We start from the raw sequence: 26,506 nt of genomic DNA on the forward strand, positions 1-26,506 counted from the left end.
TTCATAATTATTATTTTGAAAAAACAGTCACATCCTCTTTCTGTTTAACTATGTACATCACAGCAATTCCCATCAGTCACACACAGGGCGGCATTTACAATGACTATTTATAGGAGAAAGGAGTGTTAAATAACATGGTGCAGTTACAAAAATGATAAATGATTGATTTATCAATGTAATACACCAAATCAGAGTTTCTGTACAACTCCTGCTGAGTGGACTTCTGTAATCATTTATATTTGTGATTTAATAAAAAAGATTTTTATTTGCTACATATTAGCATTTTGATTGTGCAGGAAAGGACTGTTAAACTATTCTGGAACCAGCCATCAAGTAAGAGATACAATTATCCTTTACTAAATTAGGCTTTATTTGAACACGTATGTCCAGTTGCATAGAGGAAATTACTTTTGCAGATTTAATAGAGAGAATGAAAAAGCTCAGTAGCCATTTTGTGTTGTGTAGAAACTTTTAAATATGAACATGTTTAATTGTATTAGAAATAAAACACAATTAAACGCTGGAACACCACATTTACATGTATTACAGAAAATATGTAACTTTAATCACATTTTCTGGTTTTTCTCAGAATTATTGTAAAATAACAAAATGCCAGATTCATGAGTGAGATTTATTTTTTTTTGCAAAGTTTGTTTCCATATTTTTGCACCATGTTCATCTCTCGAACACACTCATTTTATTTTGGATTTTGAAATAGAAACAACTTTGATAATCCTAAATGGATTATTAACAGAGTTTTTTTTTATTTGAAAAATACACATTTTTACAAAGATCATGCAGATATCTAATTTTAACTGCATATACAAATACATGTTGTAAAAGTGGAATCTTTCGTGCCAGTCATCTCAGAACATGAAACAGCCATTTTACAAATAGAATAAAATATCTCAAGCTTCTATTATTTTTTGTACTATTTTCATGATTACAAGTAAAGAAAACCCAAAATGCTGCATCTCAGAATATTAGAATATCGCATCAAACAAATTAAAACCAGATGTTTAAATGCTAAAATGCATAGATACAGAACGCTGTGAGCAATCAGTTTCTTCAGAAATTACCTTTGGTGGTTTATCGTCCTTTTGAAGGTTGTCAATGACCGTCTTCTGGACATCCGTCCGGTCAGCAGTCCTCCCCATGATTGTGTACTGGCCCAAAGTTAGACTTTAAGGGCCCAGGAAACCTTTGCATGTGTTTTAAATTAATTAATTGATTAGGGTGTGATGCCACACTTTTCCAATAATCCCCCTTTTCACAGTATTCTAATTTTCTGAGACAGTGAAATTTGAGTTTCCATTATCAGGAAGTCATAATCATCAAAGTACAAGATGATTCTATGTAATATGAATTTCACTTTCTGAGATGACTGGCATGAGATATTGCACTTTTATTCAATATTGTATTTTTCTCAGATGTACTTGAATTTTGAATGGCGTTAATTTACACCATTTATTGTTTTGTTTATCCCTTGATAGAGCAGTTTTGTGTAAAAAAGATGAAATTCCAACTCTATGATCCCCCAAAATGCAATTAATTTATTTTTATTTTTTTTTATCATTTCTACTTAAACTGTCAGAAGAAATGGACAATAAGGCATTATATACAAACCATGACTAAGCTCGCAGGCTTTGTAATCAGCACATGCACAACCATAGCCATAACAGTTTATCTACAGGTTAATGGGAAATTAAAGCAAAAAGGAAATCAATTTACAACCCAAAATCAAATGTAAGTTTTCAAGCACCAGTCTAAAACACAGCATTTGCATGGCAACATCTTACAAGACGTTTTTACAAGAACATAGCTCTAGCCTTAATAAATGATTTTGTTTACACACACATACAAACTGTCATACTAACTTACTGTGTTATAAATTTAAACCCATAATAAATAACCATCATTCTGGTGACAAATCACAGACCATGTATGTCTAAATATAAGAAAAACTATGATTTAACATGATATGACATGAATTAACATCAATTTTAGTGGAAGTAAGCAGTTGTGTATTGCATAAAGTTTTCTTGGTCTAAAAATAGTATTGTTCAGAGGAATGATTTCTCCACATAGCAGTAAAAGCTTGAAGAATCTAAACATTTCATCTGTGTTGATTCTAACATTGAGTTCATGAAACAGAAAGTCAGAATTTGCATTCAGTGCAACAATTGGGGCACAATTCCAAGAACTTGAGATGAAGTCAAAAAGAAGAAAAAAAAAAGTTGCTTTTCATGTTTTGCTTAATACTTGCAGTGCTAACCATGGTTCCCTGGGATTAGTTAAGCTTTGGTCCCTTTTTTTCTTCCACACAGTTTGATTGAAGCCCTTTTGACTTCATGTCTGCGTCCTTTTATGCACTATGCTTCAAACTCTTCACTCTTCCACACGCCTGCTGTTAATGTCTCTGCTGCGGTGCTCAGCGATATTGACTCCACATTAGTCCCAACAGGCTGGTTCACAAATGCACTCAGAAATTAAAGAGCACAGACGTTGGTAGCTGCTGCCCTCTAGAGGTAGTCCATCTCCAGTGCATGGCTCAAAGCCTCCAGATCTGCCCGACAAGACACCCTCCAGAACGGCATGTTTTTCTATTTATACAAACAAAACAGATTATTAGTATGTAAAATTATAGCAGATGTCTCATAGTAGTAAGTGATACTGCTGCAAATGCAGAGTAGTTGTTAAATATTAGGTAAGGTGTAGGGTAGGCCTTTGGACCAGTTGGAAACATGCTGTCTGTCTGATATCAATTCCTTATAACATTCTGACGTCTTAGTGTTAATATAAAAATCAGTCACAACAGCTTTGCAAATAGAGATTCTCATAGTGTACCAGATTTTATGAGGACCATTTTTCAGCAGTCAGCCATAAAACAACAGACTGGATTATATATACCTTTTTGGCTACGGTCTCCTCTTCGGCTCCGTCTCCTATTACCACGTAGACCGCTCTGCGACCAAACCTCTGAGATACACGCTCAAAGCAGCTCTCCTTTCCTTTAAAGAGGAAACATACATATATGTATCAAATAACAAAACTTAATCTTTGGATAAACCAAAACAAAAAAGAAACAAATTTAGACTTAAAATATAGACGGTGTTACATCAACACATCTGTCTTGTCTTAGGGCAGTGGTTCCCAGTCTCTTTTCCTGAGTGTTCTCCTTCCTGAGGGTGGTGGGGGACGGGGTGGGGCTCTTAGGAGAAATATGCTTTAGGATAATTTTTTTATGTCTTCAGAACTATGCTCCTTTTGAGAAGCAGGTTGTGTGTAAACGCAATAAAACAAGGTCTAATTTCCTCTCAGATCATGTTACAAATTAACGCAAAAAGTTGCTTATGTGACGTAATTTTATAACTTTCAACTTTCCTTTCTGCAGTGTTTGACTCAGGATGCACTATCTGTCATTCACTATGATTCACTATTTGCTCTGTGCTCTCAACCATTATAACCAGATAGCTATGTCATCTCAGTGTGTTGTAAATTTTAATATGCTAACAGTCTTTTTGGCATCGAAGCGCAGGCACTCCCAGAGCTTTCCAGGACCCCACTTAGGGATGCTGCCTCCCCCCTATGTTGGGAATCACTGCCTTAGGACATTGTTCTGCTCCCAAAGGTTTTCCTCACCTGTCTTTGTTGCACTGTAAATGTTCTCTATTGGGAAGGCTGAGCCAAGACCATAGAGTAACACCTTCGAGAGAGCAGGGATAAGCTGGGTGGTGGTCACCAGCACATTCACACAGTTAGGCCTGGGGACAGAATGGCAATATTATAAAATGTCACATTTAGCAGTGATTCCTTTCATATTGTAAGTTTTATACATCAAAAACATCCTCCATTGGTGGAGCAGGAAAGCCTAACCTGGAGTTGATTAGAGCCAGGGCTTTTAGTGCTTGAGTCAGCCACAGGTCAGTGAGGACTTCCATCTCTCTCCTCAGCTGTAACCATTCCTCTCGCTTGGGACTGCCCAGCAGACCTGAAAGACACGTCCAGTACAGCTTGAAACACATCTCCGTGAATATATATTATAAAGTTGGAGTAATTTTCCTTCCAGGCACTCAAAATTGAATTGTCAATGTAAAATGTTAGAAAAAGACTCAAGCAACAAAAGTTTTAGAAAAACAAGGTACATTGCTAAGCCTTCTGAAAAAGTTGAATGTGAATCTAATTACACATTTCATGTTATTAGTAATCTTTTTTTCATAGTGGGACTGCAAATCTTACTTAATATATTAAATTGTGTTGATCTTTTCCTTTTTAACGTGTTGGAAAATCAAACACCAGGTAATTTTGAAGGTAATTTATTTAACTACAACAGGTGCAAACAAATGCTCACAAATGTAAACAAAATGAGAGCATGACGGACCTCCAACATTATTTTTGTAAGTGTTGTAGATCTCCTTGACTCTGCGGTATCGGAAAGCCAGTTTCCTCATCCAGTCCACCCCTCCATGGACCCCTGACCCCAGGCACAAAGATCCTGCTCCTGCCGGGCTCTGGAAGCCATCCGACCCAAAGTTGTAAGTGCTGCAGATTTTCAATAAAGGAAACCGTCAGATCATCAAAAAAACAAACAACAAAAAACAATTTAAAAATACATTGTAGTTCACACAGTTCCACTTGTTTCACTTTTATCAGTTTGTTAAGGTGAGTCCCTTTGAAATACTTCCATTCATTAAGGTTTTGTCAGTTGTGGTGATTAAATACAGTAGTCATTCGTCAATTTTAAGGAAGTACACATTACAAAGAAACCAAATATCTGTCAGGGTGAAGAGGTTACCTTTAAAACTGAAACGAGACCATCAATGAACGTTTGTCAGAAAAAAATAATATATGTACTAAGTATTAAAATCATAAAATAAAAAAATGGCCTTATTTAATCAATAAAAAAAAATCTCATTGTTTTTCTGTGTGATTAAACTGAAATAACTTTTTTTTGTACAGTGCCTCAAGGCGACATTTGTTGGGAATTTGGCTATATAAATAAACTGAATTATTTTGTTTAGTCTTTTTATCAAATTACTCACAAAAGTGCCCTGAAGTATTTACACATGTTTATGTTGTTTAAAGTAAGAGATATTTTGATAAAATTTTAAAGCGTTGGATATCATGTGACATACTATACTGCTAAGGAAGTACAACAAAAAAAGTCACGGACAAGCTTGCAAATTTGAATGCACATATTTACACACATCCCATTCCTCGCTTCATCTCCTTTGTTGTTTTTTTCACCTGGTGTATTAAAATTTAGAGAGCAAATCTGGTTCACAAGCCACAAAGAAGTTGGCAGTGTCCCACATCGAATCTCTTCAGGAACACAAAAGAAATTTTACCTCAGGTCCTGTCCATTGTCATCTGATGCCACGTCATCAATATGAACCTGGTCACATTCCTGGGAAATGACAACGAGAGCAGACATGTCAGGAGATCCATTTCAGAGTGTGACACGTCAAAGTTAAACTGATGTTATTGTGGCAAAATGATGGTGTATCTTTGTAGTAATCTAAAGGAAACTAAGCACAAACATTTAAACAGACATTAAAATCCATAGTACAACCAATCAGTGTAGGTGTTAAAACCAGTCCATTACTTTTCACTTTTAGCAAAAATGCCTTCATCACTATGAGAAAAAATTAAAAACAAACCCGGCACAACAAATATCATATAACAAAGGCATATGAGTGCAAACGTCTGCAAAAAAGGAGTTTTTATGATTCTGTCCTGAGTCCAACTTAAAAGATCACAAAACCATCTTTCATATTGTGAAACTCTGCATACCTTGATTTTTCTGAAAGCTACACAATATACAGAATCCATGAATAGGTTGTTATGAGATGACCCAGGACAGAAAGGCTCTCCTATCACATTTCAGTCACCCAGACAGAGACACTACCTCATCCTCCTTACATTATTGCAGTTCTTGGTTCTCACTGGCTAGTCGCCACATCCCACTCAGGTGGCTTCATCAGAAAAGTGACTGGTAACCATTAAATGTAAATGACCACTTCAGTTCTGAATATGAACTAAGACTTAGAGAAAAAAATAAAATCTTAGTTCTGGATTAAAAGGACAATAGTAGCCATAGCTACTATTGTAAACCTAGTACAAAAAAATAACCATTTTCTGTTTTGGGCTTAAGACTTGTCTTTGTTTTTCAGGATTACTATAATCATTATAGTTAGTTGGTTTTTTGTTTGTCTTCTATAATTTCTAGTCACAAATAAATTCATACCTTTTTAGTAGATGTTGATGTAGCCTGAATAATGTTGTACTTTTCAAAATTTTATTTGTGAAAAACTATGAGCTACCCTGAGCTAGTCTATTAAATCAAATTTTAAATAGAATACAATAAAGTGCATGAGATGTCAAAATGATAAAATATTTAAAGTTTCTGAATACTATCGGGAAGATATTTTACCAATTTCTAATTCATAACAGAAATTCAGATTTTTATTGACATTCTTTATCAAACAATGAACTATACACATGTGACACCTGCGGCACCTTTGACACAAGTAAGTATATAATTGGATAATTGCCCCACTTGACAGCAGGAGCTGCTAGCCAGCTCCAAAGTACTGCTCAGGAGATTTACTCAGCCCCAACTACAAAAGAAGGAATGAAAACTGGGTTTGGAAATGGCTTTGCTGGCTCCTTTCACTCCTCCACATTGCTTCTCCTCGTTTGACTAATTTTCCTCTTGGATGCCCAGACACACACCTGTAATTATGACGCAAAGTGTTCTTGTTCCCTTTGTCTGAGTCCCTCTTTAATCTTTTCCCTTTTGACAGAACAAGGGAGAGGAATGTGATGAAAAACACATGTAGTGTTGAGTCTTTAGCATGTCCTAAAACACCGTTTTTTATTTTGTTTGAGTCATTGCTTTTTAGAAGCTGCGTTAATGCCTAGTTGCTTATATTAAATTAGTTGAACTTTAAGTAGATTTATTAGGTGTTTCTGGCTTTTTTCTAGCGCACTGGAACATTTTTGACAGTTAAAAAACTGTGAGATCTGCAGTACACTGAACCTAATTTGAGGGTGGATCAGAAAGATTTTTGACTCAAGAAGGGCGGACGATTGCTGCTTAGTTGACTTCGGATGAGAAAAAAAAACTGCAACTTTCTCAGTTTAGGCTTGTTCTTCATCTGTTTCTGATTTGCTTAAATTTTAGAACTCACCTCTAGGTCATTGAAAAAGAGTCTTGAGTCAGCTAGATTGAAGATCATTTCTTCCATCCACAAACCCAGAGACACTGCCTTTGATGAGTCCTGTTCAACAGACAAAAGGGGGGAAATTAATACTCCTGATATATAATCCTTCTATAAATCTTAGCATAATCTCATTGACAAAACAGAAATCTCTTTCTTAAACCAAAATGATTCTTTTTGTGTCACAATACATAGCATATGTTACCTAAAAGAAATGTCTCATGGTGAGCTTTATTTATTATGTATTTATGTCTTGTGATATGTTTTGTAAAGAAAAAAGAAATTGGGATTTGGAAACTACAAACAGGCTTTGACCTTCTTTACAAAGATAATAACAAAATAAGGATTTCAAATAAGCAGTTTACAAACTTATAAATTATGTAAATAAGGTGAAAAAAAATCATAACTTGACTGTGAGATTGTGTGTCTAAGATATGTAAATAAACGTTCGGTTAAACTGAATTAGCAAACAGCATTACTCCCGCCACCATGTCAGTGCAGCTGCCTGTCTGTCTCTATTAACTTCCTGCTCATCAACTACACTGACAAACAGGTTTCAGGGGGAAAGAAGAGAGAATATTTCACTGTCAGTCATACCGCCTGCCAAACTTTTTCATTACTGTTGATTTTCCGCATGAGTTTTGTCTGTCAGACAGACAGTTTGTTTTCTCTCGTCTCTACTGGAATGCTTTCTCTGTCCACTAAAGAGTTTTAATCTACTAAGTAAACATCAGATTAAAAGTTGCAAAACAAGAAAAAGGTGTTGGTTCTGACTTTTCTTTGAAAATCTATGTAACTGAAAATAGAACATTTTTTACAGGCATAAACAGGGATTTTTCTAGTCTTGCCCACAGTAGGTACAACTCTACTGTAATGACAAAGGCAAAATGTAAATGTGCCTTTGTCATTAGATTAAAGAGTTTTAATCTACTAAGTAAACATCAGATTAAAAGTTGCAAAACAAGAAAAAGGTGTTGGTTCTGACTTTTCTTTGAAAATCTATGTAACTGAAAATAGAACATTTTTTACAGGCATAAACAGGGATTTTTCTAGTCTTGCCCACAGTAGGTACAACTCTACTGTAATGACAAAGGCAAAATGTAAATGTAGAGTGAGGTAAAAATAACCATTAGATGAGTCTTGTTTTATCAATGCAATGTATTTCTAATGAGGTATTAGAACTGCCTGCAACAATCCATGTCATACACACATAGAAAAAGTCCATAAATCAAGAAATGCATCACAAAGTGGATTGACAAAGAGAGTAAGTGCTGAACACTCAAAAATAAAAAGTAATGAAAGGCATGAAAAGACAAGGAAATTGCTGGAATTTCTCGGTACTGAGACGACAATCCTGTCCCCTATCACTGCCATTTAACATAAACTAGTTAAGCCCCAGTTGTTAAACCGTAAAGATTCTTACCAGGTTATCACTCAACATATTTTAGATATAAACTTCTAAAAGGTCTGGTGGTTACTATTTGGCAACAAGCCAAATATTTAAAAAACTTCCATTCATCATAAACCAGCTACAAACAGGTGCTCCTCACAAGATGACTTACTTACAGACATCAAAACTATAATGAGAAGAGTTGTTCAAGAGCCAAGAATGACTTTCAGTGAGACTAAGACCTAGAAAAACAGGTCGAGCTTTCCCGATGAAACAATAAGTAATTCAGTTGACTGCCGTGACCTTTACGCCTGTTAACTGCACAAGACTTTGTTGCAAAAAAAAAAAAGCATGTAGAAGCTTGATTAAAGTTTGCTGAGGAACATTTGGAAAAGCCACTTTGGAGGAGGAATTGTGCTGCACTTCAAAACTGCCATATCCACAATGAAGTTTGCTGGTTTGAGTGCCGTAGTGTAGGGCTGTTTCACAGCACAGTAGACAGATAGGCCTTGTAAAATTGAAGGATGCATTCAGAGGTGACCAGATACTTTTTGAATCAGAAACTGAAGATGAAACAAGATATGCAAATTCACATTTGCTGAGAAAGTAGACAGATTTGCCACTTATATCCCCCGCTATATCAAAGAAAGTAAAAACAATAAAAAAGTGGATCTAATGTAGAGCAGTTAAGATCACATCTGTTTACTTTGTCATATGATAAAACAGCTTCAAAAATGTTGGAACATCTGCCCTCTCATCCACCATCCTCATTTTGTTTGCTTTCCATACTGATAAAAATAAAAAGCCTGGGTGTGACACAACACCAACTTCAGTTATTAGATTAATAAGCAAACAATTAATCCCCTATCCACAGAATCATATAAATCATAATCCAGAATCTGTCAGCTTGGATGTGCTGTAATTCTATACTGCAAAAGCAGGTGTGTTAAGTTATGTGTGCCACATTGTTTTACTGGCAGCCCTGGTAGCAGAACAAGCCAGAAGGGAGAAGTGTCAGCCAAAGGTAAGCATCTCATTAAAGTATTTAGAGTGACAAGCCGGGGCTTTTTTCTGGTTTACAATTACAAGCCACAAGTAGGGTAAAAGATGACACAAATAGGACAATTACAACACATCCCCCTCAGAAATGAGTGCAATATAGAACAAGAGGGTGAACAAAAGTTCAACAGGATCAATATTGAGACAGAGGAAGTTTTAGAAGAGGAAGAGGTCAAATGTTTAACAAAGGTGTTTTTATGTTTATTATGAGAATTAAAATCATAATCTATGATAGTCTAATTCTTCAAACGGTCTGCTACCCAAAGTCAGAATTGTTTGTTTTTTTTTCATTTAGCATTATTATCATCATCATATCTTTACTCCAGACATAAAAAAGGTCCATAGTAAAAAAGATAAAACAAACAAAATAAGAAAAAGATACAAATAAACAAATAAATAAAATTATACTCATAAAACAAGGATAGATACAAAAATCCCCTCACTTCTCACCTTAACTCTTATGCAAGTAGTTTGCCGATATGAAAGACAGCTGGGAGACTTGAATTCACATAGTGGAGGACAGGACGGGGTGTTGTATGATGAATGAGATAATAGATGAGATGATATTAAAGGTTCTCCAGTAACATTTGGCTCAACAAAAACTGCTGAAAACAGGCATCTTTCAGCCTGCCTCCCACGTATTTCCAAGAACAGGTCCCAGTTTTACCTTGAAAACCAACCATTTATTCTCAAAATCTATTCACACTTATTCAGTCAGTGAAGTTATGAATAAGCAGAAACTGTATAAACTGAGCAAAATGAATTAAGCATGAGATTGCTGTAAGATTAGAATGAATTTTGTGTTAATTATCGTTTTACAAGGTTTTAAGAAGCCTCAGAGAACTGGACTGTTTTCTCTGCTGTCACTCATTTAATTCCTCCGCTGCATGTCTGAGTTTTGATGTCAGAATCTGTCCAACCGAGCTCCCCTGGATCCAGCAGTGGGGTGTTTGTGTGGTGGGAGGAATTTTTGGCACATGAGTCACATTTCAACACATCCGCAAGGCCCAACTAGCACTTTGCTTCTTCCTCACTCTGCCTCTCCAGACCCTTGCCGGGGCAGAGCAGAAAAGAAAAAGAAACATCGGCACACAAGGCCTGCCAGGGAGCTTAAATGATCTGCAACGCTGCTCTCAAACTCCCATCAGCCTTGTGTCAACCCGCAGGGGGACCGTGAGAATTCAAAACATGGCGCCTTTGCCAAAAACAAGAAATGCACCACTGTCCGCCTCTTGTCAGCTGCCGGTCTCTTATGTAAAGGTCCTGCTGGCTGTCAATCACGCCGCGGGCTGTCAGGGTAGCCAAACAACCTCGCTGCATTATGAAAAGAAACAAGAGGGCAGAAGGCATAACATGGCCAGCGTGTGAAAATGTTCAGAAATGAGACCTGAAGGTTATGGACTTCAACCTTTGTTCAAATAAGCAGGTGAATAGAGAGACAAAGGGAGTATTTTGCAAAGTAGAACTCTGTGTTTACCGTGAAGAGTCTAAGCAAACAAACTGTCTGCTTGCTATAATCGCCTACTGTGGGGCTGGGATTTGTCACAGAGCATGACTCTTATGCTAAATGACAAAGTGAAGGGTAGTCCTACCTTGCCAAACCGTGAGGAGAAGGTTCCAGTGAGGAGCGAATGGAAAATGATGATGGTTTCATCCAGATCCCAGATAAACACACGCTGCAGTGAAATAATAGATATGTTAGCTGCATGACAGTTTGTGTGTTCACGAAAGGGAGAAAGATAAATATTGTTTTTGAGAAATGCCAATAGTTTTGCTGTGCGAGAGGGTGTTTACCTCTATATCAGAGTCAAGAGGGGGAGCGGGTTCAATAACTCTTTTTCTTCCTCTCAACTTGCTGTCGGTTCCCCTCCGTCCTGGGATTCCCTCTTCTTTACCCGGGGTTGGCGGACTGGGTGGTGGATTGTAATCTGCTAAATGAAAATAACCTTAAAATCTATAGGACTTTTTACACTTATTCCATATTTTTTCTAACGGTTAGACGCTAATTAGTAGCCACATAAATAGTATTTGTTTTTACGTATTGCAATTTTAACTGTTAGTAATTTTTGCAGCAATTTTTTTAAAGACTATAGAGTGACATGACGATCTATCCAGAAAATGTTTTCTGAAATTTTCCATCATGATATAGCCACAAACTATAATGTATTTTATTGGTATATTATGTTAGAGCAACACCACATAATATACATAAAAATGAATCCTCCTTAGTCCGTGAATAATAATTGGCATATATCTGGGACAGATTTATGTTACTGTCCCAGAGAAAAAGATTCCCCAAAACTAACATGAATTACTTGCTTTTTCACATGCAAAATCAGGATATCCTGCAATTATACTTATATTCCATTTCATATGGCAAGGACTTTTTTGATTTTTCAAGAGCAATTTACAACTCACACAAAAAATTAAGTACATTTTGTGCTTCTAACCATCTCTGTGCTGATGGTATACACATTTATTACTCAGTTAAGTACAACAATTAAACTATAATCTCTATTTAATGAATAACCAACATTAAACACATTTGTACAAAAAGAACATTCATAGATTCCTGCACAGTGCCAACCTGCAATCAAACAACACATCGGTGCATTGAGCTGAACTGTTCAGCATGGCCTCTGAAATATTTCAATTAGTTCTGACTCTGCTTGAAATCAACATGTTTTTCTTGTTTTGACTGATTTTGGTTTAATTGGATGATTCATTTTTAAAGTCAGTTATCCTTTATTGCAGAGTTTCATGTTAAATAACTATGCTTTTTGGCTAAATTAAGGATGTTTTTGATGTGCCTTTATGTTTTCAAGTTGGCATTTTTCTGAAGCAATTGGTGGATCTTACCATTGACAAGTGTAATATCAATGTTTTTTTTTGTTGGTCTGAAAAACTAGTTCACAGAAGAATAAATCAAGAAAGCAAAAAGAAGTTAAGATTTATATATTGAGAAGAAAATGACTCTTTACCTGTATGTGACTCTGGGCTGTGATTGGGCATCATAACCGGGTGCTCTGGGTGCTGATAGGCTAAAGGAGCTGTGATTGATGCAGGACTGATGTTGCTGCTGGTTATGTAGGGACTGTTGTAGTGATGTGAATTATAATAGGGAGAGTACTGGCTCTGACTGTAGCTGGAATATGCAGAAAATTCCTGACAATGGAAACAAAAATTTTAATCGGTTGCATCAGGTTGTTAAAAAAAGGGTAAATGTTAACAATTAGTAGGTCAATAATTATTACTAAGACTATTATGTCTTCAGTAGCACAGGAACTTCTTTAAATATAAACTTTCTTAAGGTAAATTACTCACTTGTTGGGTTGGGTTGAATGGGGTTGAACTTGAGATTGCATGAGTACCTTGAAAAATTCCAGAAGAAATACCAGCACCTAAGAAGAAAGTAAATGATATGAAATGGAAAAAGTGAAAGCTTCTGTTAATATGACACAATTATAAACATAAAAAAGTATGGGTGATGCACTGGTAGTGTTTATTTGCTTTCCGTCTTATGTAGGCAAAAAAGGCTGTGCTGTTACTGCCCTGCATCTGATCTGTGTAGCTGTGTGCAGGAGGAAGTAGCTCTTGTTCTTTCCTTGGTGACAGCTCAGAGCTGCAGGAGCTTAGTCTGGGATTTATGACTGACATGGCAATACAGGTGGGAAAGTCTACAGCTCCTGCGCTTCTTACTGCTGTGGGAATTTTCAAATAAGATCAAGCTAAGACAGGAATGCCTTCCTCCAAGCAATCTCCCCTCACCTCCAACATCCTGTTGAGTCTATATGTACTGTTTGTCAGGTTATTAACTTTTCTTATCTCCAGCCAACACCCTGTACAACATCTTTACCTTTATTTTTTTTTACCCAGTCTTTTTAGCATGTGGCTGACTGTTCCAAACTTGAATCGAAACTAATTTGAATAAATACTGGAAATGGGCCACTTTGAAACACATGAGCTATTGAACACAAAACAGGTAGAAAAGAGCACTGTGTTGGGCATGTCATATGATGCAAACAAACTTCCCCGAAGATTCAAATCTGACCAAAAGTTCAAAAGGTTGGCCTAATAGTATTTATTCAAAAAGTACCTTTGTATGAGTGCAATTTCTCACAGAGGTTCAAGTTCAATGACTAGTAACTACTATACTGAATACTGCCTTATTAGTAATACATATAAGCACCACCAAATTTCAAGATATGATAATCTTGAAATTTAGACTTGCAGGTAATTAGTCTGAAAACAAAAAGTTGGAAATAAACTGAACACATATCTTCCAATGACATTTAGTTAAGTCATGCAATGTAAATTGCATCAGTCCAGACTGAGGCATTTCAAAAAACAGCAGGAATGTGAAACTCATCCAGATGTTTGAAAAAGTTCTCAAAGGGGCAATATCAATCAAGTAGCAATGTTAACTTCAGTTGTAATGAAAATCTCGTAAACATCAAAAATAACTGAAAAGAAATTTGAATTTGCATTGTGGCCATATCTTACGCCTTGAAATTAGCCTCTGTCTCTTTAAGAAGTTCAGATCCTTTCTGACGCAATCCTCAGCACATCTTCACAATAATGCTTCTCCATAATGCCATTCTTAGGAGTATTGGACTGAGAAATAGTTTATATGATAAGTTTAAAGAGCCCAGCATGGACAGCCGAAGTCAAACAGTCAAAGAGTGGTTGTATGGTTGCGGGACATTTGTTTTCACACACACCCTTCCAAGGGGTACAAGACACACTGTAGCATACATCACAAAGTTTTGCCACATGCTAAAAATTAGCCTCAATGGTAAGTTTAGCTAAGGTATAGTCAATAGCATCTGGATAATCAAGAGCACTTTGACTAACATGGACTTATACCACTCAGTATGGTAAAATTCGTGTATAAGCTAAAATTAGCCGAAATGCTAATGTTAGCCTAAATGCTGTCAGTGGCATGTGGGGTATCACTAGCATGTTGTCTTACATTGACTTACTCCATTCCGTATACTAAACATGGCTAATCAATAAGAACAATATCTAAAAGCTTTTTTTAGGGAAAAGGCAAATGCTAACTAGTGAGGGGCAGTGAAATGTTATGTGCTAATGTTAATGCACTGCCTTGCGCAGCCCAATAAAAATGTTGGGTTTACTTGTGAGCTGGGGTCTGTAATTAAAGTTAATTAGTGGGGACAGATCGAGATTGGACACTACGTCTACATGTCAGGTTGTATGTTTTAGGCCTTATCTAAACTCTAGAGTATAGTAAACAGCACAGTGGATCTTCAGATCCTCTTTGACCAAAACTGAAGATATTTACTCAGCCTGCCTGTTCAAGCGGTCAAAGAGCAATTTAAAAGACCCTTCACACCCAGCATGCTGCCAGGGTACACAAGACACATACGAACTGGCTCAGACATTATAACATATTATTTTAGAACCATCAGGAATTAGTTGCTTTTCTGTTTTTTTTTTAATCAAGTTTTATTTCTATAGATTAAAGTTTTTGTATAAGTAGAGTGCATTGTCAAACTGTGGTCAATTTATTCAAGGTTATCATAACATAAAAGCCTTTTAGGTCATGATTCATTACAGCTTTCTCTTGACTGTTATATGTTACCCAAGCCAAAAAGATGAGAAAAGAGACATTATGACTCAGGGGCAGAAATCTTCCCAGACAACACAACAGTCCCTTAAACTGACAACAAGAAAAATAGAGGGGGTCTCTCCAGTAAACACAGAAAAGCCTGCATTTGGTTTAGTTGTGTACACTGTATACAATAAGCTTTTGGAAGGATTTTGGGTGTGTGTGTGCGCGCGCTATCTTTGTGTGTTGTTGTGTATTGTGTGCAGTATAATGGATGATGAAAACGTTCTAATTACATCAACTATTTGAATGTTGTGGAAATCTATTACCCTTTGAAGTTCACAGTAAATGATTTATACATAAGAATATTCAAACAAATTTATTTTGTTTAGGAACATTGTCCCTCAAAGTCCAATTACACTGTTAAAAATTTCTTTGTTGGTCTAACTGCCGTGCTGTAACAAAGCTGTGCAGTTTGTCAAAGGGTTCCTTCAAAAGCCTGTTTACACAAACATTTACATTCTTCTGTAATGTTTCACATCTGAATATTCCTTAAAAGAGAAAGTACAATAATACAAAAATCATGGATTGTCTTCAAAGGAATAAAAAATAGCGGTTCAGGAGTTAGATCATGTCTGGAGAAAGATTACGTGTCATTCATATTTAATGGCAAATAGTTTTAAACTTAACTCTTTAAAAGATCACATTTTAACACACAGCTTTACGTCCCTAAAGAGTAAACAATGTTGTGAAGACAAGGAAGATAATCACTCACTGATGGAAGTGGGAGTTATATTAAAGCTTAGAGAAAAAGACGAACGAGGAAAAATGAAGAAAAAGCAGTATTGAAAGTAATTTAAAACCAATGTGATACTTACTGACTTGGATCTTTAGAAATATTTACATTTTCATAGTTACATGAGCTGGATATCGCATAAACTAACTTCAATTTATTATTAAAAGTGTGAGAAGAAGGTTATTTATATAGACAAGAATTTTGGTTGCTGGAAAAAAACATTTAGCTTTGTTGTCAGCTTTTCCTTCAGCAACTGATAAAACCAAAAATTTAATTCTTAAGAGCAACAAGAGGTTTGTATTTTAATAAATATTCTGACATTGCCATTGAGTCATTTATTTGAATTTACATTATAAGAGGAGCTTTGATTATGATCAACATTAATTAATAGTATAAAAAAAATGCTTAAGAACATAATATGTAAGAAGAACTGCAGAACACGTTGACTAAAATAATTGTCTGCTTAATCATCTGTGGATAAATATTATTAGGCAACACAAAACTCAATTAATTTTTGGCCTTACTTTGTATCCACTGACTCGAGGGTCAGCAGAAACCACCTGGTGTTACCGCTGGTGATGATCCGCAATATTCACAATATGGATTTTTTTCATGACACTTATGTTTAAAATTAGTTTTATCTGAATAACTTTAAATACATATCAAAGTTTCTCTTAAATGAATAATCTTATTTTAAATTTTCAAAAATTCTTTGACAATATTTGAAATAATCCATAATTTGATGCAACTTAAATAATGTTAACTTGTTTGAAACTTTGGTACTAAGGGAAACCCTGGTTAAGAAGTATTATTTTGGCTACAGCAACGAATTACTCTAAAGAAAGTGTTAATAAAGTTTCATTAGACGTCTAACATGACATAGTTTTCATGTTACCCCAACCCTGATTGGTTCATGTCTCCTCTCGAAGATCCTTCACAATGCACATCGGGATCCAAGCAGAAGATTTTCCCAACTAGATCAAAGAGGGTTTTATAACCTTTGAGGATTTGGTTGGAGTAAACAAGTTTTGTTTGCATCATACGATAAGCCACTTTTGTCTGTTTTTGTGTAAAACTATGCAAGACTCCACTTTTCCTCAAACGATTTTGAAGCATCACCAAATAACTTCTAAAAGATCATCATCACTAAACAAAGCCTACAATATCCATGTTTGGATATCTGGAATTTACAGTGACAGTTTTAAACATTACGAGGTGATGCAGAAAAACGTAAAAAGATAATCTGTTTTTGGTACTTTAATATTTGTTCTTGCCTTTGTCTCTTCCATACAATGGGAACAGCTTGTGTAGCGCCTGTAGCACTAGACCAGCTCACCCCTCCGTAAAATGCCCCTTAACCTCTCCCCTGTCACACACAAGGTCAATTTCATGCTGGTTTCAAAGCCATAAAGTCGCACTGAGCAAGTCATGCTTTGGGCGCCGGGCGACTGAGGAATGTGTACAGCACAGTCGCTTGCACTCAATCACAGACGCACACTGACATGCAGGGAGCTGCACACCCTCCCAGGGCTGAAACATCTTTATCTAAGTACCTTTATCAGAAAGCACTTCTGCCCAGCTTTTGTTGTGCCATAAATATTGTGGTTTTTTTCCCCATCTGTCTGCTTTGTTTCTTTGCTTTTGTGTGCACATAATATTCGGTCCTTCTTCCGTCAGAAAAACAGAAACAAACGGTTGCATGCTGTGTTGTTGGTCTGAGTGGAGAAAGGGGGCCTGACCCCTAGAAAAGAGGAGGGGTGAATAGACTTTTGACGCCAGAAGCCCAGACCGCAGCTAATAGAGAACAGGTGTGGTGGTGAAGAAAAAAGAAGAGAGGAGAGGAGATAGAAGGAGGACTACAGCAGCTATGGATGCTCCTGTAGTTAAATCAAATATGAGTTAGAAAGGCTATGCCTACAAGTGCATCAGAGGGCCCTCACATGCAGTGAATGTATTGTTTTAAACTGACCATGTGTGTGTGAGTAGCTGTAGAGGCTTTGGCTCGGAGGGGTGCCGCTGAAGTTTGAGTAGCCCAGGAGTCCTGTTTGTCCCGGAGAGTGACTCAAACCATCCTCTGTTTTTATGTCTAAAATAAAAACAACACAACATTTATGATATATTCAACATAAAACATATGGGCATCCACTACGGTAAAATACGAGTTTAATCTACTGATCTCGGCTATTTAACTATGACCAAACAATTCCACCATTTGCTTTTGGAAGCTCAAACTATGACTAGTTATCTGGATGTGCAAAATCTAGACAGCAAATTAGCCATGGTTTTTGCTTTTGTAAGTCAATAAAAAATTATGTGATCATTTCTTGAATTAGACAATATTTTCACAAGGCAATAAACATGCTTTACTGTTTAGCACTAGAAGGCACAAGCTGTACTGCGACTCTCTGTGGGATTAAACACGGAAAACCAGTGTCTAAACTTAGGCTGTGTCCTGCAACCAAATGCAATCAAATTAGCAAAAATACCAGAAATGACATGACAGAATGTAAAATAAAATAAAAATCTTTTTATAGTTTGGACTTTATATTTTGTCAGTTTTGTGGTCATAATAAAAACGTGTCAGGAACCTCAAAGACTTTATGTTTGATATATGTTTTTATAGATGCAACATGTTTTATGATACAACAACTAACATGGCCCAGGAAATCTGAAATGTCAGAATGCCAACAAGATGCCACCGGAACATCATAAAGGATCACCCATTTTGTACAGCTGAGTTCAACTTCACCAAGGCCTGATTACCTCCAGACATGCAGAATTAAAGCGTTACTTAAATAGAACTTTCCTGACAACATGAAGTATCCTAAAATATTTAAAAAAGAAACACACTATGACCCCTTTCTACTGAAATTCAAAAACAGATTAAGTTACATACCTTATTTTAGAAAGAGTTAAAAAGCAATTTCAAAACATTTGGGACTCTAGTGATCCAGAGTGAAACATTATCCACAAATTGATAAAAAAAACATCCCACCCAGGAGTGAGTGATTTACCAAAATTACTCTTAAAAGCACATCCGTGATTCATCCAAGAGGTGATAAATAATGTCAGATTAACATCTAAAGAACTAAAAACCACAGTTGAGGTCAGCATTTATGATACTGCAGTTAGAATCAAGGTGGAAACCACAACTGAACAAAAACAACAGAAATGTCTGTTCAAAGTTCTCCAAAATAAAAGCAACACATTTTTGGGGAAAATATTCTGAGGACTGATGAAACAATAGTGGACATTTCCAGAAGATACTGAATTGACCTACCATTCAGTCTTTTATTAAAGTTAGCTCACAGAGCTAACTTTTTACAGGAATAACACATTTTTCAAACATAGTACTGAGTTTGTTTGTACTCACTGTAAGAGGGCATGCTGTAGCCTTGTGTGTGGTGTGTATAAGCTGTGTATGGCACTGCGGGTTGAAGGGCAGAGCTGTACTGAGTCTGTCCGTATGCAGCCATGGCTTTGATCCTACAAGACAGAAGGCATAAAATAAGGTTGTTACAGCAAAACATTTGTTCTTTTATTGGAAATTTTATTGTGGAGTGAAGAACTTTTTTCAGTCAGAGAACAACAGACGAAAATCTGAGTCGTTGCTTACCTCTAACTTTAACAAGCTTCTAAAAAGCACAAATACAGTTGGACTTGTCTCACAATCAAAATTCTAAATTATTATTATTATTTTTATTTTAATCTTCTACGCAAATGCAAGAAGACATGATGCACTGCATCATAAATCTATTTAAATGTAGTGCCAAATGTCACAACGAACTTAGGTACCAAAGGTAAGGTAAGGTAATTTTATTTATATAGCATTTTTTCAGCAACAAGGCAATTCAAAGTGCAAAGCTCTGAATATGAAGCCGTCAATGAGAAGAGCTGTAAATTAAGAAACATGGTCGGTTGAAAAAACCTCAAAACTTTTAATAAAAAAGAAAAGTATGAAAAAATAAATAGACGATTCTTTAGGGCTAAAATTAGTTACATTACATGCACTGAAAAATCTCACTGATCAAAAACTAAGGAAACATCTTAAGTAAATGTTCTTTTTTTTGGCAATGTGATTTACAATAAGGTCACAAAACCTGTTTGATAACTTCAGGGACTTTCTGCTTTGTTCTTTTCCTTTTTCTCTCTTACCTGCTCCTATTGAGAGGGCCGTATCTTCTTTATCCTGTCACCCTCCTCTTAAATCAGGTTCCTCTGAGTACGTCAACTCTCCTGTGGAAACAATCAGGGCCCAGATATGGAGTTCACTGATCCTCGATGACCTGCTTTCTGCTTTCATCAGATTTTTGGCAGCTAAAAAAGAAGAAAAAAAAATCCATAAACACGAGGCAAAATGTGAAAGTATGGAGCAAAAATGAGAGCTTAAATGCTATCTTAGTGTGAAGAGATTTAGCAAATTCAGTTACAGTCAAATTATAAATTATGTTTCCTGGAAAATTGTTGATTTATGCTTCTGACTGGCACCTGTACTTTCTGCACCTTGAAAATATTCAGGCTGTCTAACCGCAGAAGAATATAAACACCAAGAACAAAGCAGTGTTAGCTGCCAAGAGACAGTACTGTGCGTTTTTTAATATGCTAGTCTCAATGGCAAACAGTAGAGCTTTGTTAAACAGGGCAAGATAAGACGGGAGATTTTGTTTTAGTTTTCCTGCCCTTCTCATTGTGGATTAAACCCCCCGAACGGCTCTCTGATTAACATCAGATATAAAATTTATTTTTACTGAGATTTTAATTTACTAGATAATCCAAATATAAACGCATTTCGATTTTTTTATATGTTAATTCAGCTTATGATACAGTTGTAATGAGAACTGGTCATATGTGATGAATGAATTCCATATAAATTTTGCACTTTGATTTTTGAATTCCTTTTTACTAGTAAATAATGAACATATGGAAAAAACAAGAGCTAATGGTATAAAATTTAATTAATAATGTATAATCTATATCCCATACAGGGTCAAAATTATGAATACAAGCTGAAATAGATGTACATATCCTCTAATTCTTGAAATAAATGGTAAAAAAAATGTATGTTAGCATGACAAGGACAAATCTTTGTAACTACTCATTTTCAACCATAATTGACTGTAAATGCTAGTTACTCTTTGCCTGTATAAGGATTTGTTTGATTGAACCAATGGATTGATCGATTAATACTCAAAACAATAAGAAGGTCAAAGAAAGTCCATGAGGATGTCATATTCAGACTGACCCTTTGGACAAAAAGAAAAATTTTTTAGGATTTTTAGGAGCAATGCAAACATTATCAAGCCTTTAATGAACTGGAAATTGTAGGAATACCAGTATGGTTGTAAATGGTGAAATGAGTTTTACATTGTCATGCAATAAAAGAGTATCACCCAAGAAGCTTCAAAATTAACATCTTCCATCCAAATTGCCCACATGGACAATTTCTCTGTACTTTTTGTGCAGAATCATTAGCTTCTGGCAATGTTTTCTTGTGGCTTGTGCTGCACAAAAGAGTCTCTCAGACAGTCTGAACAAGGTTTCTGCAAACCATGAATTGTATATAAATATTTTCCCTAAAATGTACCACAACTACAATGTTTTGTCCCTTTTTAAATTAGGTTTTGTTTTAGTCCTAAGGAAAAATGCATGTTGTTGAAAGTTAATGTTTCTTAAAAATGCAGAATATTCTACCAAAGTATTTAATTTTTGTTTATGTTAGAACGAAACTGTCACATTTAATTTGGGAATTCCACCAGTATTCCATTTTCTTTACTTCTCCTTTTTTTTCTCCTTCTTGTTGCAGTTGCTTTTGGACCACAGAGTGGTCCAAAAGCAACTGCAAGGTTAAAATGCTGAAATTTTAACAAGGTTAAAATGCTGAAATTTTAACCTTGTTGAAAACATGACCAGATAGAGAGTTGACAATTGTGAGCTGTTGAGGCAAAAATGTTTTTAAAGAAAGAGAAACTGACAAAAAGTAATATTTGAAAAAGACAAAAATAGATTTATGCATATTTTTCTTCTTTTTTTTTGTATTTTATAAAAAAAATGCTAAGGGTTATGCGTAAACTTTAATTTGTGTATGTTATCAAAAGCAGAAATAGTCCAAAACTTCCATTAATCCTGGTATGAGCTTTATCATAACAGACTTTGATGCCCTACAAAATGACAATGATTGTGGGCAAGGAACAGTATGAGGACAGTGCTTTGCACATCCTCGATCTTCTCTCAGATCAAAATTAAAATTTATGGTAATTTAGCATGCTCTTGATTTCAAAATGGACACACATATACATCTTCAAGAACTGTGTGTGTCACCACCGAGGCACTTCCTTGTTCAGGGTGAGGCCCAAGAGCAGGGCGTCCAAGGCCATGGGAACTACAGGACACCGGAGGGGAGATGAGCGGAGCTCAGCAGAGCCGTGGAGAGCCGAGGTCTGAAACTAAAGCTAAAACAAACTCAGCGGGGCCACAGGGGGCCACAAGGCCACAAGGCCAGTTCCACCAGCTTCACCTGGGTTCCAGGGATCTGCTAGACCGCTGCTTCTTTCACGGATATCAAATTCTAGCTTTTATGTTGTGTGTTATGCATTAAGTGCAAATGAGAGTATAAACTCTTCAAAGAGCGTTCCAATAACTAAGCTATTTAATAATAAAAATATGACTACACAGCACTGAATGAGTTTTGAACACAGTTAAAAAATAGTTAGTTGATGTTTTCAATGACCTCTAACATCTGAAGCCATGTAAGAATGTCATTGTGGGGATTCGTGACATTCAATCATAATCTTGCATTTGTTTATCCGTAAGTAAATGTGGTAAAAAGGGAAAAAATATTTTACCAAAGTTTAACTTGTACAGGAGCAAAAGAACTTTTTCCACTTGCTACTTTTTTCAGGTTGTCAAACAGTATATTTTCATAAACTTAAGCACCTTTAATGGTTTATGTAATAATTGACGTAAGCACTCTGACATAACGTCTTTTGGTTAAAAGGCATATATTTTTACTTTGATGAGTTTCTCTACTTCAACGGTTGAAGCAGAGAAGACATGTTAGTTCTCCATAACTAGGAATATCAAGTGCCCTCAGCAACCAAAGGGTTTTGTGTTTCACAACACATTCCACAGCGTTATAAATCATAAAAGTTATGCACATTTCACCAATTTGTGCGAAACCTCCTGAGTGTAAACGGCAACTGCTGGCAGTATTAGATCATTTTTGTAAGACGATCTGATAACCTTGAGCTACACAGTTAAGCCAAAAAGTATTCACACCCCTGGCAGATTTACCAAAAGGTTTGTTTTTAATAGGAGACAGTTATCTATCAAAACATAATAACATCTTGTCAAAAGAGTTTCTCTTTGAAAAAAACTATATTTAAAAATAGCCAGGTTAAAAATGATCTACACCCTTCTTAATCAATGAAAAAAAAAAAATCTTCATTTGCATTTACAGCAATTAAAGCTTTCTTTTAGTTCTGGTCAGCTTTGCATGTTTCCACTGGAGTTTTCATGATTCTAAAATGTTAATGTTACTTTAACTTGGGGATAAGCACTATGGATGGAAAGCTTACTCACAATGTTTTGGGGTTTTAATGGAATAACAATAAGTGAGATTAAAAACTATTCAAAAAATACACTGTTAACTTTTTCTTGGTAATAACATAGGAACTGAAGTTAAAGTCCCACAAACACAAATACTGCTCTAATAAAAATTATTTACACATTACTTAATATGGTGCTTCAGGACACAGCTGACATAATTAGTTAGTGCAGGTTTAGCATCATACAATAACTGTATTTATTTTTTTAAGAAAACATTTATTGCTGATTTTATGGAGCCAACAGTGAAAAAAAATTGTTCTAACAATCCTTTTAGTTGTTGATATTTCTTAGCCTCGTAATGTAGTTAATTGTTGCCATAATAAATGTAAATCTAGAAATTATGTCACAATCATGATAAATGATTGATGAATGATGATCATCATCCCCACTTCCAGTCAAAACCTAAACATCCAGGGATATAAATAAATTTGGGTTTAACTCTATAACACAAAGTATGCTTTATTGGTTGCTAAATTACGAAAAACAAAAACTGATGGAGGTACCCTTCTTATACATACAAATACTTTTTTCTTTCTTTTTTTAACATAATTTATTTATACCATAAATATAAAACAAAGTATCTGCCATCACTTGACTGGTGGCTAGTAGCAAATAAATAAGCCTCAGTTGGTCTTTTCAATTATTCACACAAGTCAAGTTATATGAAATTCAATGTCTTTATCTTTATCTCACTAAGAATGCATTTATGATCTAAATATTTGAAATGTGTTCCTGTTTGTCTCAACGTGACAAAAGAGTCATATTGCACATTGTAATGTTAGTCTGATGGCCTGACCTTTATTGAAACAGTCAATCAACAGCTTGAAGAGGTGACTTGCCAGTCTATAATCATACCATATGGAACCCCACCTGGAGCCCCTAATTTAGACGGTCAGTGTAAGTGCCTGGGGAAAAGCTGGAGGGGCTGAATCACTGTTGCACAGAGATGTCTCTTCTTAGAAGCTGATAACAAGGAGGGCACTATCTGGATCTGTAGGACACTGTTAAGTTTTTTTTTTTTTTGGGGGGTGGAGGGGAATGGTGCCATCTGCCATCTACAGCTCTCTTTAGTCATTACTGACACACAGCTGATACAGAGAAGGACAAGGGGAAACAAAAGGTGAGTGGAAAGAGAAAAGGAAGAAACAATTCTACATCACTATGAGTTTCATAAGGTAGTGTAGAATAAAAGAATGGAAATGATTCAACATGCAAGCCAAAATAGAGGAGATTCACAGGTGTTCGTTAGAGAAAATGAGTAAACAAACATCTGGATGATAAAGAGCACACTAAAAATATTAAGAATGAAGTAGTGGAGAAATTTGAAGCGCAGTTATGATTCAAAACAAATATAAGCTGCAAGCATCTCATAGATAGTTCAACGCATAATCTGAAAATGGAAAAAAAAATATGACACATCTGCAAACCTAAACTGACAGGCTACACAAGAAGCTGGATGACCTGCAGAGATCCACAGATCAGGTGGGAGAATCGTTCATAAAAAGCTGCAAAAACTCCAGACTAAGGTCGTCATTGACCTTCAGGCAGAAAAGCAATCTAAAACAAAAGCACAGAGGTACAACGGAGTAATTATGACACTAGCAAGTTTATGTGTTAAAATAACCCAGTTAAAGACCAGGCTTAAATTTAATTGGAATACATTTTTTGTGAAAAGTTACTAATGCTCTGAGGGCATGGTGAGGATGTTGTAATGATGGGTAAAAAATAAGAGTGAGGAGCAGCTCTAATCATAACCATGTGTATTTCCTTGCATAAATGTAATGATGTTTTTAATTTGTGTCCTAACTAAACACTTCCTATTTCTAAACAAGTATACTTTAATGTCTGGAACCAAATACCATGTAATGTACACAAAATAGAAAGTACGCCAAAAACAACAGACAGTACGGCACAAATTTCAAAGTAAATTTGAAACACCACCAATGAGGGACTGCGGCTCAGTCATTTTTTGTTTTAGGTATGTTTATGTAACCAGATACCGAAGCCTTCAAGTGTTTATTTTAATGTGATGCAACAGTCAGAAGACAACACTGTGTTACATAATTTTAATGCTTATGAATATCTTTTACACTGTGACTTTGAATCAATCAGTCAACTGCACTAGTTAAAAAAAAATCTTTGTGTGCATGTCTGGAGTTTCAGAAGTGTGCACAAAAATACTCCTCTGAAGCAAAGAGCATTTTCAAACAAATGTTAATCTGTTGAAACTGAGCTTTGATTGTGTTTTTAATTATTCTGATACAACTGATTAGAACTTTTTATGGCTGCTAAGTCAAAACAGTAGATGTGTGCAATTGGTGCTCACCACACCCCACCAAGCAAAACACAGATGTTATTTACAGTTACATAGTAGAAAGATTAGGTTTTGGATGGTAAAAATAATGCTTAATTTATTAAGACATTTTCTACTGAAGCTCATCTGCTTTCTACATTATCCCCCTGTTTTTTATTATTTCAAATAACTTCACATGGTAAAATATTTTTTTCTAATTGTGAAAAGATGCCTAAATACATATAATTTATAGTGACTGAGATACAATGTTTGCTTTACCAGCTATAAACTGGAAACATGAGTGACCACTTAAGACCTTCATGATTAATCCTTTATGACAAGTTAAAAACCATAATTGCACACACACACACACACACACACACACACACACACACACACACACACACACACACACACACACACACACACACACACACACACACACAAACCTGACTAACGCTCCCTAAATCTAGTCAACACAGACTACATATAACAACAGACCAGAGCTCCATTTCCAGAAACAGAGGGATTCAACAACGGGGTCCAATTAATCTCTGGCAGCAGGGAA

The 26,506-nt window shown here is 35.8% G+C and overlaps 1 protein-coding gene across 3 annotated transcripts in view; it reads right to left on the bottom strand.

The window, feature by feature from the left end:
- Positions 1-1,526: 1,526 nt before the first annotated feature.
- Positions 1,527-26,506, bottom strand: part of eya2 (EYA transcriptional coactivator and phosphatase 2) — a 29,737-nt gene continuing 4,757 nt past the window's right edge. The window contains exons 2-15 of one of the 3 annotated variants that reach the window (XM_081606970.1): positions 20,196-20,357; positions 19,414-19,526; positions 18,010-18,126; positions 12,997-13,073; positions 12,654-12,837; positions 11,467-11,603; positions 11,265-11,348; positions 7,194-7,283; positions 5,349-5,407; positions 4,382-4,542; positions 3,877-3,991; positions 3,643-3,764; positions 2,911-3,011; positions 1,527-2,603 (exon numbers count right to left, since the gene is read on the bottom strand). In XM_081606970.1, the coding sequence (XP_081463096.1) occupies positions 2,523-2,603; positions 2,911-3,011; positions 3,643-3,764; positions 3,877-3,991; positions 4,382-4,542; positions 5,349-5,407; positions 7,194-7,283; positions 11,265-11,348; positions 11,467-11,603; positions 12,654-12,837; positions 12,997-13,073; positions 18,010-18,126; positions 19,414-19,516 (1,431 nt within the window). In that variant the 5' untranslated portion in view covers positions 19,517-19,526; positions 20,196-20,357 and the 3' untranslated portion in view covers positions 1,527-2,522. The remainder of the gene's footprint in view (positions 2,604-2,910; positions 3,012-3,642; positions 3,765-3,876; positions 3,992-4,381; positions 4,543-5,348; positions 5,408-7,193; positions 7,284-11,264; positions 11,349-11,466; positions 11,604-12,653; positions 12,838-12,996; positions 13,074-18,009; positions 18,127-19,413; positions 19,527-20,195; positions 20,358-26,506) is intronic. The other 2 variants (XM_081606971.1, XM_081606972.1) reach the window with 2 other exon arrangements.

Source organism: Poecilia reticulata, chromosome 5 (assembly GCF_904066995.2).
Source record: "Poecilia reticulata chromosome 5, P_reticulata-male-v2, whole genome shotgun sequence".
NCBI classification, from domain to species: Eukaryota; Metazoa; Chordata; class Actinopteri; order Cyprinodontiformes; family Poeciliidae; genus Poecilia; species Poecilia reticulata.